The 12,135-nt window shown below is 47.6% G+C and overlaps 1 protein-coding gene across 1 annotated transcript in view; it reads left to right on the forward strand.

The window, feature by feature from the left end:
* Alk (ALK receptor tyrosine kinase) overlaps positions 1-12,135 on the forward strand; it is a 513,542-nt gene that overhangs the window by 455,331 nt on the left and 46,076 nt on the right. Inside the window, exon 12 of the mRNA XM_059248178.1 lies at positions 8,009-8,171. Within this exon, the coding sequence (XP_059104161.1) occupies positions 8,009-8,171 (163 nt within the window). The remainder of the gene's footprint in view (positions 1-8,008; positions 8,172-12,135) is intronic.

Here is a 12,135-nt window from a genome sequence, read left to right on the forward strand (position 1 = left end):
AGCTCCGGGTTCAGTCTTTAGGGCCACAAAAGCAAAATTAATGGATGAGGCTAGAGAATGCTCTTTAGGGATGCTGCACACTTGGGGGGTAAAACTATTGAGAAATTCAAAGAACCGATTACAGTGTAATCCAGGATATGATCCCTTTTAAGAGCAAGGAAGTGGAGATTAGAAAGGTCACAAAGTCACTGGCCAAGTTTTATTTCTTGATCTGGGTAGGAGTAGTTGCTTTATAATAACTCATCGAGTACATAATATACACTTGATTTGTGTGTTTTCCTCCATGATTTATTTTAAAATTAAAAGGCTTAATTTTTTTTTTAATCATTGTTGAAAGATCTCCTGTTGCACCACTAAACAGAGAGAATGATTTAATTCCCAAGTGGCTGCTTAACAGGCTAGAGTCTTCCTTTTAGCACTTGTAGCTGAACAGAGGACTAAGTCAGGACTTAAAAACAAACAAACAAACAAAAGCTATCTGTCGTAATAATATACAGTAAAATATGGGGTCTAGTTCCATGGTTGCCCTCTGGCAGTTGCCCTGATCACACTATCAGACTGATTATAGAGTTGTTTTAACCCAGCCATGATTAAAAAAATATACATTGTTCTCATTTTGTCTTAGTTAGGGAACAAGCGGGCTTCATGAATATCAAAGGAAAGGTCATTCTGCCTGCTTCCAATAAGGAAGGGTGCCATATACATTTATAGATGGATGACTAATCAGATTTGGGCCTGGTATTTATTTAATGGGAGGCAGGGTGCCATGAAAATAGACCACTATGCACAGCTTCTGTGAAGTTGAGCTCAGTCAATGGTTATGGCTCAAATTCAATTCCAATGGAGCCCAATCAAAACGGTACAAATGGTCCACGTGAGCTGCTGAGTGCTGTTCTTTGGTACGACACACACAGGCCTTGAACCTGAGGCAGATCCTCATTGCTGTGATTAATAGAGATAGCTAAGAACTTATTTTCCTTTGTATCACACTTTATTTCTTTGCACTGAATTGAGCAGATGAGATGCCTTAGCAACAGCCATAAAACCAGCGCAATCACTGTCTGGCCTATTTTTTAAACATTGTGCTGCATATTACTAATTGATTTGTTTCTTCTTGAAGGGCTCTGCAATATACTTAAAACGAAACCCAGTGCTTAATGGATTTTTCTTTACTCAGCTGTCTATAACCAATCAGTGTCTTCATGTCTGTGGGTTCTTCGTACAATTTAAATGTGAATGAGTATTCAGCTATGCTTTCCAGTGTGTGGTGTGTGGAACAGCGAGATAAATATGGGCTCTTTTCTCCCATAAAAGACTTTTAATAAAATAGGGATTCTTTTATTATTATTTTAAGGGAAGGAAGAGGTGAGCTTCCTACCTCCCTTGACCTCATCAGATCTCTTCCCCAGGGCCATTTCATCCCCTTAAGGCTTCACAGAGCTTTGGGGACAAATATAGAATCTCAGCAGAGGAACGATGGGGAGCCTCAGATTGGCATCCCAGCCTTAGCCTGCCTCCCTCGTGATCTCGCTGTGACCTTCATCATTGCTCCCGCCACTCAAGCTGTGACTGGTGACAGCATGTGGTGCTGGCCTCCCCTTAACTTAACAGCCCAGTGACTGGATTTCCTTTCTGACACCGTCTAAATCCCTGGGGTACCCCTGGTGGCAGACCCCTCATCTTGTCCACCTGCTTTCCTTGCCTGGTTCCCATGACTCACTAAAGCCCACGCTCTCGGCTAGGCTAAGGTACTGTCGTGGTCGCTGTGGGCTTTATAGGACTAAGAGTCCAATCAGCAGGACCCTGACTAGATTCTCACCTGTCCCTTCATGAGCCTGAGCAACTTTGATGTGGTCCTAGTCTTTTTTTAATACACATGTGTGAGTGTGCATGTGTGCATGCACATGCTCTTGTATGTGTGTACACATGTGTGAGGCCAGAAGTCAACCTCAGGCGGTATTTCCTCAGGGTCATCTACCTTTTTTTTTTTTTGAGGCAAAGTCTCCTACTAGATCGTGGGGCTCAACATTTTAGGCTCGGCTGCCTGGCCTGTGAGAGCCCAAGACATCTCTTCTCTCTGCTTCCCCAGCACTGGAATTATAAGAACATGCCACCGTGCCCAGTGAACCTAGAGCTCATTGCTATGGCTAAGATGTCTGGCCAATGAGCCCCAAATATCTACCTGTCTCCCACCCCAACTCCCACCAGTGCTGGGATAGTCTGACTTTTTATATGGGCACTGAGGAGCAAACTCATGCCGTTCTGCTCATGTGGCAAATACTTTACTGGCTGAACTATAGCCCCGCCCCCCGCCCCACCCAGCTCCTTTTTAATTCTTAAAGTTGGCATAGGAGAACTGCACTGGATTCCCACCTTGACCAATTATCCACTTACTTGGTATACTACACTTAGCTTCTCTGAACTTGCATTTCCTGATTTGTTTTGTTTTTGTTTTATGCTTTTCAAGACAGGATTTCTCTTTGTAGCCCTGGCTATCCTGGAACTCATTCTATAAGACCAGGCTGGCCTCGAACTCACAGAGATCCACCTACCTCTGTCTCCTGGGTGCTGGGATTAAAGGCGTGCACCACCAGTGTCTGGCAGGGCAAATTTCCTGATTCTTACAGCTTGACCTTCAGCACACAAAGTTTCCACAAGTTCAAAGGCACTGAATTTGTGTATGAAAGCACAGTGCCTGGACCACTGAGAGAGTGTGCACTCTGTTACATGTACAGTTTATACTGAAAGGCTTTTGTTCCTTTGTGGATGGGCCTGCCTCTCAGGTAGCTAAGGTTCGGATCTCACATGCACATAGACTCCAAAGGAGATAAATAGCTTCTACCTAAGGTTCAAAGCTCGCCTTGATTTCTGCTCCCCGGAGCCACTGCAGCTAATTCCCTTGCCCCTCAGATCTTAGACCAGTCTCCTTTGATTTCAAGGCCATGCTATGGCCGGCGCCTTCTGCTCTAAGGACGCTGCTGAACTGGTTTACTATCTGCCTGCTCTTTCATGGTTCTAACCTATCTTGGACTAGAAGTCATGCCTACCCTTCCTGTTCCAGAAGACTCCTGGGGGACTTACCTAGGCTCACAGCATTCACTATCACCAGGGTTAGAGCAATCGTCCACACCTTGGGCAAGGATCTGGAAATAATTAGAGCCTGTTCCAAGCATGCATTTCTCAGGGACGTTTGAAATAAAGAATAACAATTGTCCCCTTACACAAAGTCACAGATACACATAGTTCCATTCTAGGGGACCCACCTCAACAAGCAAATTATTCTCTTTAGAAAGACACAAGGGAGCAGAGACTCATGTACGAACACTCTTAAAAGGCTTGAAGTCTCCAAGGCAGAGAGTTGATCACCAGGAGAGGGGCCCTAGACAGACAAGGAGTAATTCTCAACTTTGATCCCTTCTTCAATGCTGACAAGGTCACAAAAGTCACTAATGTTTACTCTTCCTTCAGGACAATGAGACAGATGGGACTAGTATACAAATCTAGTTGAGTATCAGAGGTCACTAGAAGAGTTTTTATATGAGGGTTCCCTCCTGACCCCAAATAAGATCTCCTGAATCTAAATCCCCAAAGCCTTGCTCATCATGTGGTTTGGGAGCAACTGGATGTCCCATCTCAATGAGACATCTGGGCATGTCTATAAGATGTCCAGAAAGAATAAAGAGAATCAATGGTGTGAAGCTTGAACAAGACAAAGCCAGCAGAGAAGCAAGATAGGCCTTGTTCCCAAGGCAATAAACTCAGAAAATCCATATCCCCGAGAGGTGGCCGTGGTGGCGGGAAACATAAATTGATACCAAGCAAGTTAGGCAGATTTACCGGGGTCAGCGCTATCTGCAAGAACAGGGACCACCATCGTGCTCCAAAGGCTGCTGGGAACAGCAAAATTCTGGCTGGATGAATCATGAGTCTGACCTGGGATGGCAAATCCTCTATTCCCACGGAATCCACTTTAGAAAGAGTTTCCTCTCTGGACCATTCCATCAGAAATTGTTGAAGCTAAAAACAAAATTTTTTGGTATGGAAACCACATGAGACTAATATATGTCCATTGGGTTTGAGAAAATACAAGCGCCTCTGTTGAGAAATGGCCCTGGAGTCTCTCCTTCATGGAATGGGGGCATAAATCTTGAGGATGGGTGACTGATCCCCACAGTGAGGAACTGAACACGAGTGTACCACACGATTTTAAACTGTCTCCACTAGATCTCTCTGGTGTTACATACTGTGCTAAGCACCTGGCTTAGGTTCGTCTTTTAATTTTCATCAGAAGTCTAAGCAGTAAGTAGAGTGTCCATTTGTTCAGATGAGAAGAAGAAGCAAGGCTGAGACAGGTCATGCAGTCTAACCCAGGTCCTCTTAAACCCAGTCTACTTGCAACCCTCTTTAGCCTGAGAAATTGTGACATGACCTTGGGAACACAGATATAAAAATGGGTGTAAAATATCAAGCGTTTATTGATAATAAGTCACAAAGGAATTTGTTTCAAAACAGTTCTTTGATATGCATATAGTTTTAGCAATTATAAAAGAGGGCAGCAAATTTGCATACTAATGAGAGAGATGCTTGTTTGTCTAACACAACACAATCCTAAGATATATCAGTTTCATACCTGCATGCTGAAGAATGTTGGCAGGAAAACTATTAAAGGTCTGTTTATGATAATGAAACTATTCTGTTTGATAAGAGGAAGAAATTTTGTGTGTGTACTAAAGATGCTGTAACTCACAACATACAATAGTCTCAAGTATGAGCTTTGATATTTCAAGGGTGCATTTATTGGAATTGTGTGATGTGATGGTACACACATAATGTGAGTGTGAGTGTGAGAGTGTGTGTGTGTGTGTGTGTGTGTGTGTGTGTGTAAACAAGATAATGGTAAAGTCATAGGATACAACATTGGTGAGCACTGCCAGAAATATCTCAGATTCAATATGTGTTTGAGTTTAAGCGAAGTTTTGGTCATTGTACCTTTATAAACCTACTGTTGCCAAATTTCTCATGACCCACAAGTTCTGTTACATGATCTCATATGGTCATGGGCCCCAAATAGGATGCTTTCATCTAGTCCAGGTCTCACAGCTAGCCAGGGGCAAAGTTCAGAATGAGAAACTTTGGCCCATGTGAATCCAAAGCCCTCTCCCTTCCTTATCAGACATGGTAGCTGGCCAAGAAGTAGATGACCAGCTTTCCTTGGAATAGCTCAGAACCTCTGAATCCTGTAGTTAACATAGGCTGAAGTTAAAGAGGGTCCTACTCAAGGTTAGGTGCTCAAGCAAGGTGCAGAAGTTATGTCTGGAACTGAACTAACTAAAGGAAGTACCATTCATCTGCGGCCAGGTTGAGAAGGCTTCTCCACGTCCAAGCTGTTTGCTGTAGACATGGGCTGTCTGCAGAATGGACTTCCAGCTAGACATAACAGAAAGGTGGGGCTTTCAACTTCATTTCTTAGTTTTGTGTTTTACCCTCTGCCCTAGCCTCATGCTCAGCTCACTGAGTTTAATTTCCCAGGTGCTATGGGCATGGGGTTTATAATCATAGAAACTCCCCTGGATACGTTTCCCGCTGTCGGTGATGAGAACAGCCTTAGACACAGGCAGGATCTATGGATAGAGCTCATATTTGTAGAGTTTGGGACACTACAATGACCTTTCCTACTCCTTGCTACTTTTATCATGCCAACCAACACCTTTCACAGATGATGGAACTAGGTCAAGGTCTCACGATCCATCATTGATGAAGGATCAGCCCCTTCCCCCCTAAACCAGGTATTCTTTTTTTTTTTTTTTTTTTTTTTTTGGTTTTTCGAGACAGGATTTCTCTGTAGCTTTGGAGTCTGTCCTAGACTAGCTCTGTAGACCAGGCTGGCCTTGAACTCACAGAGATCCTCCTGCCTCTGTCTCCCGAGTGCTGGGATTACAGGCATGCGCCACCACTGCCCCTGCTCAAACCAGGTATTCTTGAAGATGTCAATCAAAGCCCGTGGTCTTTCCACTTCATTCCTCCACATACGTCATTTTGGCTTTGGAACAGGTAAAGGGACAACTGGCCAAACAATGTCTACCAAAATACCTTTTGTAAACAGGACAAGCTCAGTCTCTTAGCACCGAGGCAGGATAATTGCTCTGAATTTGAGCCAGCCTGAGTTATACAATGAGACCCTGTCTCAAACGGACAAGCAAATAAACAAAAAACCAGAACCTTCCATAAAGAGTTAGTCCTTCGAAGTAATAGACTTGATCAGAAAGCTGGCCATCAGCCAATATGCTCCTTACTTCCCAAACCTTGAAGTGACCTTCAGAAACCACGTGGAAGTCGACCTTGCCATTTAGATTGTGTGCGTGCATCAGAATCTCACTGGAACTTCAGACCTCGAGGCCTGGGTTCTATCGCAAAAATAAATCAAGACTGGCTGAGGCTTCAGTTTCTCAGCCCCGCCAAGGTGACCTCCCTCTGACTGTCAAACGGGCCTCTTATATTTTCATCATCAAATTAGTTCAAAGCATTCAAGAAATTTTCTTTTGGATGTTTTAGTGATGGTGCTACATACACTCAAATTAATTTCCCATCATTTTCTGTGCACTGAATTTGACTCAATCTCTCTCTAAAAGGAGAAATAATTTGGGCCATCTGAAAATGACATTTATTTTTAAGTAGAAGCTTATTTATCAAAAAAAATACAGTTCTTAAAGCTTTTTATGAGTTGTAAAAAGTGTTAGATTTGAGGCCAAGAAATCTGACAGATCCCCAAGGTCCAGCCTGGCTAAAAGAGGGAAGGTTTGAAAGGAAATGTCCCAGTAGTAGATGATGAGGTGGCGGGTAGGGTTTGAGTCGTGTTCCTGTGATGTCCCTAGAAAGCTACCAAAGGACACTGGACAAGGGCAGACAACAGAAGGGAGTAGAGGGGGGGCCTGGGAAAAGGAAGTAAGGTTGACAGGTTTGTGACTAGGGAGATAGCTCAGTCAGTTCACTGCTTGCCATGTAAGCATAGGGCCCCGAATTCAATCTCCAGGACCTGCATAAAGAAGCGAGGCACCCCCTTATAATGCCACCATCTTAGGGCCTGGTGGCCGGCCAGTCTAGCCTAACTGGTAATCTCCAGATTAATGAGAGACCCTGTGTAAGAGGAGGTGGACGATGCTCCTGAGGGTGACACTCAGGGTTTTTCTTGGTCCTCTACATATACTATCACAGATACACACATTGCGCACATACAAATGCATTGAAAGATTGAAAAGTTCAGCTTTTCTCCACTTTTGACGCTGTCTGTTGTAGAAAGACCTTAAAAGCCACTCACTGTATTTCCAAACCCAGCTTAGCTGGCATACACAGGCTTTGGTTTGCCCCGTCGAGGGCCTGTTGCCAAGAAAGCATCTCTTCCATGAAGCCATGTCCAGAGAGCTTGAGGCTTCCTATTCCTACCTGTGGGGTCACGGGGCTGATACTGTGTCCATGTTGCCCTTTCTAGCCACTCAAGGCCACAGGGTTCTTTTATGTGCATGCAAACCCTTTGGGAACAGGTTGGATGCAGCCACAGTGTCAAAGCTTCAGTATCTGGGGTTTGCTCAGCACCATGTTGGACATAGCCAGAGAGCAGGAGAGTACTCAGCCATTGCCTGTGCCTGTTGGTACTGAATGGGCACGTCACTCCATCTCAGTAAGGGAATGGTGCTATGGTGCTCAGTGTATCTTCCTAGGCTGCCCCCTTGCTATCCTGCATGGTGGGTTGCATCCTTCTTGATCTAAATCTTCTCCATCTTCATCTCTTCCCTGGTCCATGGCCCAGGTTCTGGCCAATAGCAGCCTCATTACAGAACTATCCAGTTTGAATGGCTCATCTATTTTCTTCCCACAATCTCGGTGCCTTCTCTGAATTTATGCCCCAAGCCATGGAGCAGAGACAAGTTGGAGACAGCCCAGGGAGGCCTGTGGAAGAGGGAGATCCAGGGCTTGGAACTGACTGCCTCTTTTTTTTTTTTTTTTATCACAGTTCACTGGCTGTTCACCACATGTGGGGCCAGTGGACCCCACGGCCCCACACAGGCCCAGTGCAACAACGCCTACCAGAACTCCAACTTGAGCGTGGTGGTGGGGAGCGAAGGGCCCTTGAGAGGCATCCAGATTTGGAAAGTGCCAGCTACCGACACCTACAGGTATGTGTAGTGATAGATCAGCTCCCCACAAAAGACTCAAGTCCTTCCTGGGTTGGCCTTGAACTTGCCAACCTCTTCAGTCTGAGCTTCCCAAGAAGCTGGACTTAGGGGCTTCCACTGCCACACCTGGCTTTCGGTGACTCTAAATTGAATTTTATCCTGGGCCTATCTGCATTGTGGAAGACAGCCATCAAGAGGGAAAGAAAGGGAAGCTGGGAAACGGCAGGGCCAGGCTCCTGTAACATGCTCACCCATTTCTTCCTCACACTGGAACAAGGCAAAATAGCTGGAAGCCCCAGGGCTGGAGTCTCTCCTGCCAGGTGCCTTTGTACCCCCTGTGACAGCAGAGGGTGGATGTGAGAGGCAGGTAGAAAGTGGTGATTTCATCCAGGAAAGCATCAAAGGGGTACAGACCAGGGCAGGAGACACGGGCCTGACAGTGAAGGACCAGGCCAAGAAGGGCTTGGAGGTGGGCTGGGAGGGATGTGAGCAATGATGGGGAGGGGTTTAGGAATCAGGGGTGGTGAGCGGCAGCTTCTCTCCTAGGGAGAGAAAGGGAACTGAGGGCTGGGGACAGTGGGAAGGCTCTGCCTGGTCGGAGTTTTGTGGACGTGATCCCGCAACAATGCCTGAAGCATCCTCAGTGGGGGGCTGCAGTGGTTGAAAGTGGGAAGAACACGGGGGGCGGGGGGGGGCAAAAGGAGCATGAATTTGTGCTAGGCGGAGGACAAGAGTCTTAAATGGAGCCAGACAGAGCACAGTTCTGAGACCTGGGATGGGGAGGGGGGAAGGGGAGGGGGGAAGGGGAGGGGGGAAGAGGTGGGGGGAGGAGGTGGGGGGGAAGGGGAGAAAGTGTGAGGGAGGGGGAGGTGTGGGGGGAGGAGGGGAAGAGGTGAGGGGGGAGGTGGTGTGGGGGGAAGGGGAAAGAAGTGAGAGGGAGAAGGTGTGGGGGAGGAGGTGTGGGGGGAAGGGGAGAAGGTGTGGGGGAGGGAAGGAGGTGTGGGAGAGGGTAGAAGGTATGGGGAAGGGGAGGAGGTGTAAGGGGAGGGGGGAAAGGTGGGGGGGGGGGGGAGATGTGAGCAGTGTGAGCAATGAAGCCAGATGGGGAGGAGTTAAAGAATCAAGCACACTGAGTCAGCCCTCAACAGAAGCCAGGCACAGCTCAGCTCACTCTCTCTGACTCCCTGCTGAATCCCTCTCCCGACTCCAGCACCCTTCTTTCCATCCCTCCCCCCCTCTCTGGGGGCTCAGCATCCTTCCCCACCCCCAGGCCCCTCACTATGATCAAAGATCACGTCTAAAAATATTTGTCAAGTGCACAGACCATGGCTCCCCTTATCAGTTCCCTCCCGGTTCACATGCTCCTCAGGAGGCCTCAGATCTCAGGTGGAGCTGGCTGACCTGGCCACAGCTGTTTCTGGTGGTCTCTGTCAATGACACTTAGTTCCTCACCTGGCTCCAGGGACCAGTGTGCACAGCTGGATAGCATCATTCAACCAAGTCCGAGACAGCCAGGAGACCTTTCTGAGGGCCTCACTGAGCTGTAGAGCCCCTACTGTGTATCAAACACTGAGTTATGAGGCACCTACTATGTATCTAGCACCGAGTGAGTGTTTCAGGACTCATAGCGAAGACTGAGACTCCAGAGCCTCACCATCTCTGGGAAGAGCAGCTACCGAGCAGGAATTCAATAACAGTCTACGATGCCAATCAAGTTCTAGACAACAGTAGGAGAGATGTCACAGGCATGATGAATTGCCAGAGTAATTGTGCAGATAGTCATCGCACGGAGCAGGGAGAGTCAGAGGTGGGGGATTAGGCAAAGATCAATGAGCTGCAAAAAAAGAATGGAGTTTGGGTCCAACTTCCACCACCCACCACCCACCAGCCAATGTGACCTTGAAAGTTGTCTTCCCGCTTTGCAAAGGACAAATCCATCTGCAACATACGGGGCTTTACAGAGAGCCATTTTGTTGGTGCATAGAGTTGTGCAGGCCAGGTGTGGAAGGAAGACATGGACAGCACCCCAAGGTGCCACACTCCAAGGTGCAATTGGCCCCTTCAGCATTGCCCCTGCGGGGGAGGGGGGGACCCCTAATGTTTCCATTGGCCCATGCACATAACATCACCGGAAAGTTCCTGATGGCCATGCCCTCATGTTCTTCCAGTAATCCTGTAGGCTGCATCTGACCATCCCCATTTTACAGGGGAGGGAGCCAGTGGGGGAGGGACTCGCCTAAGATCCCACCCAAAGCTAGAGGTAGAGCCCAGAATGGAGTGTGGGTCTGCTGCACATCTGGAGAGGGCTGTGGATGAGGAGTAAGATGCGTGTGTGTGTGTGTGGGGGGGGGGGGTCCTCTCCTCCTTTTCCCCAGCTCCCCTCCTGGGTAGACACCACCACTGCCAACATGCTGCCACCCAGCTGTGCTGTCGCTTCTGAATCCAGCAGGCAGTCACTTTGATCTGCTACTAATTCTTTATTTAAAAAAGATTCACAACTCAATTACACCGGGTAACAATAGCTCACAGTCGATAATACAAAACACAAACCCAGTAAACATCCCACCTGACCAGGGGACACGGATTTCGATGAGGAAAAAAAAAACAAAGAAATTACAGCATCAACTCGTTCAGAGTACTAGCTTGCAATTTCCAGCAAATTGGAATCACTGCGAGTCATTTTCCCCACTTGAGTGGCAGGTATATTAATTTCTCATCATTTGTCAACCATCAAAAGTAAATTGTTTACCGGGTTTGGGGAGAGCATGTCAGAGGCTGGGGCTGTGGTGATTATTCTGGCGTGGTTCGGCATGGTGTGCTTCACAGAGTCCAGGCCACAGCAGCGCTGAGCCAATACGTGCTTTATCAGCTTAACACAGAGGAGGGTCCCAGGGTGAAACTGAACAGGATTGGACCCACGGCCCCCTGCTGTGCCCTGATCTACCTAGTTCCCCATTCTCATTTGTTCATTCCTTTCTGCTTCCCAAAAGCTACCCCCAAGAAAAGCACAGACTGTCAGGGGCGTGCTCTAACAACCTCTATACATGTCACTCACTGACTGTCCTCTGGCAGTCAGTTAGGTCCCATATAGACATTATCATTTAATTCTCACCATGGTCTTTCCAGGCCAATATTATTATTATCTCCCTTTTATATTACCAAAGGAGCCCAGAGAGGGACCATAATCGACCCAGGGTCACACAGCTATTGAGTCAGACTGATACAGCCAGGAGAAGAAGGCCAAAAGGAAGGCATCTCAGCCATGGACTTGAAAGAGACAGTGGCTTGATATCATCCAGGGCAGGGTCAGCACCTAGGAGAAGGAACTACGATGTCTAGATGTTCCCTGACCTGAGCAGCAAAGCTCGGATTTGGCTCCAGGTTTGTGTAAAGGCAAGCCCTGGGTTTTCTCACGGTGTCCTATGTCACTCTGAGGCAGGACCAGACTTATAGTATTAAGGAAGGTAAGCTGTGAGATTTCAAGCCTCAGGAGGAGGAGGAAGGGACCACCCCCGCCCCCAAGACCTCAACAATCCCCTAAACACTGAGTCCCTAACCCACGGTGGAAATGTGTGGCTGAGGCCACCACCAGGAGTAAGTACCCATCAGACACCTGGTGGTCAAGTTTTGCTATTGACTTTGGAGACCCAGTCTTGGCCTATGCCTCGGGATTCATAGCTTTTTTTAAACCCACTCTTTGTCCCAGACATCTATGAGGCAGGGGTCCTTGCCTTCATTTTTTCCCCTCAGTAGCGGAAGGTGAGGCTCCTACAGGTTAGCAGGGGTTCGCTCAGGTCACACAGCCAGGACTTCCAGGACTAGAGCCAGTGTGTGGCTCCTAGCTCAGGGCTCTTGCCAGCCCACCTCACTGCCAAGAGCTGAGCCGAGAGCTGGAGGGAGCTGGTGGAGTTTGGATTGCTGGAAGCACAGGAGAAATATGAAGGCAGGCCTCGGAGGTGGGGGA

Source organism: Peromyscus eremicus, chromosome 22 (assembly GCF_949786415.1).
Source record: "Peromyscus eremicus chromosome 22, PerEre_H2_v1, whole genome shotgun sequence".
Classification (NCBI taxonomy): domain Eukaryota; kingdom Metazoa; phylum Chordata; class Mammalia; order Rodentia; family Cricetidae; genus Peromyscus; species Peromyscus eremicus.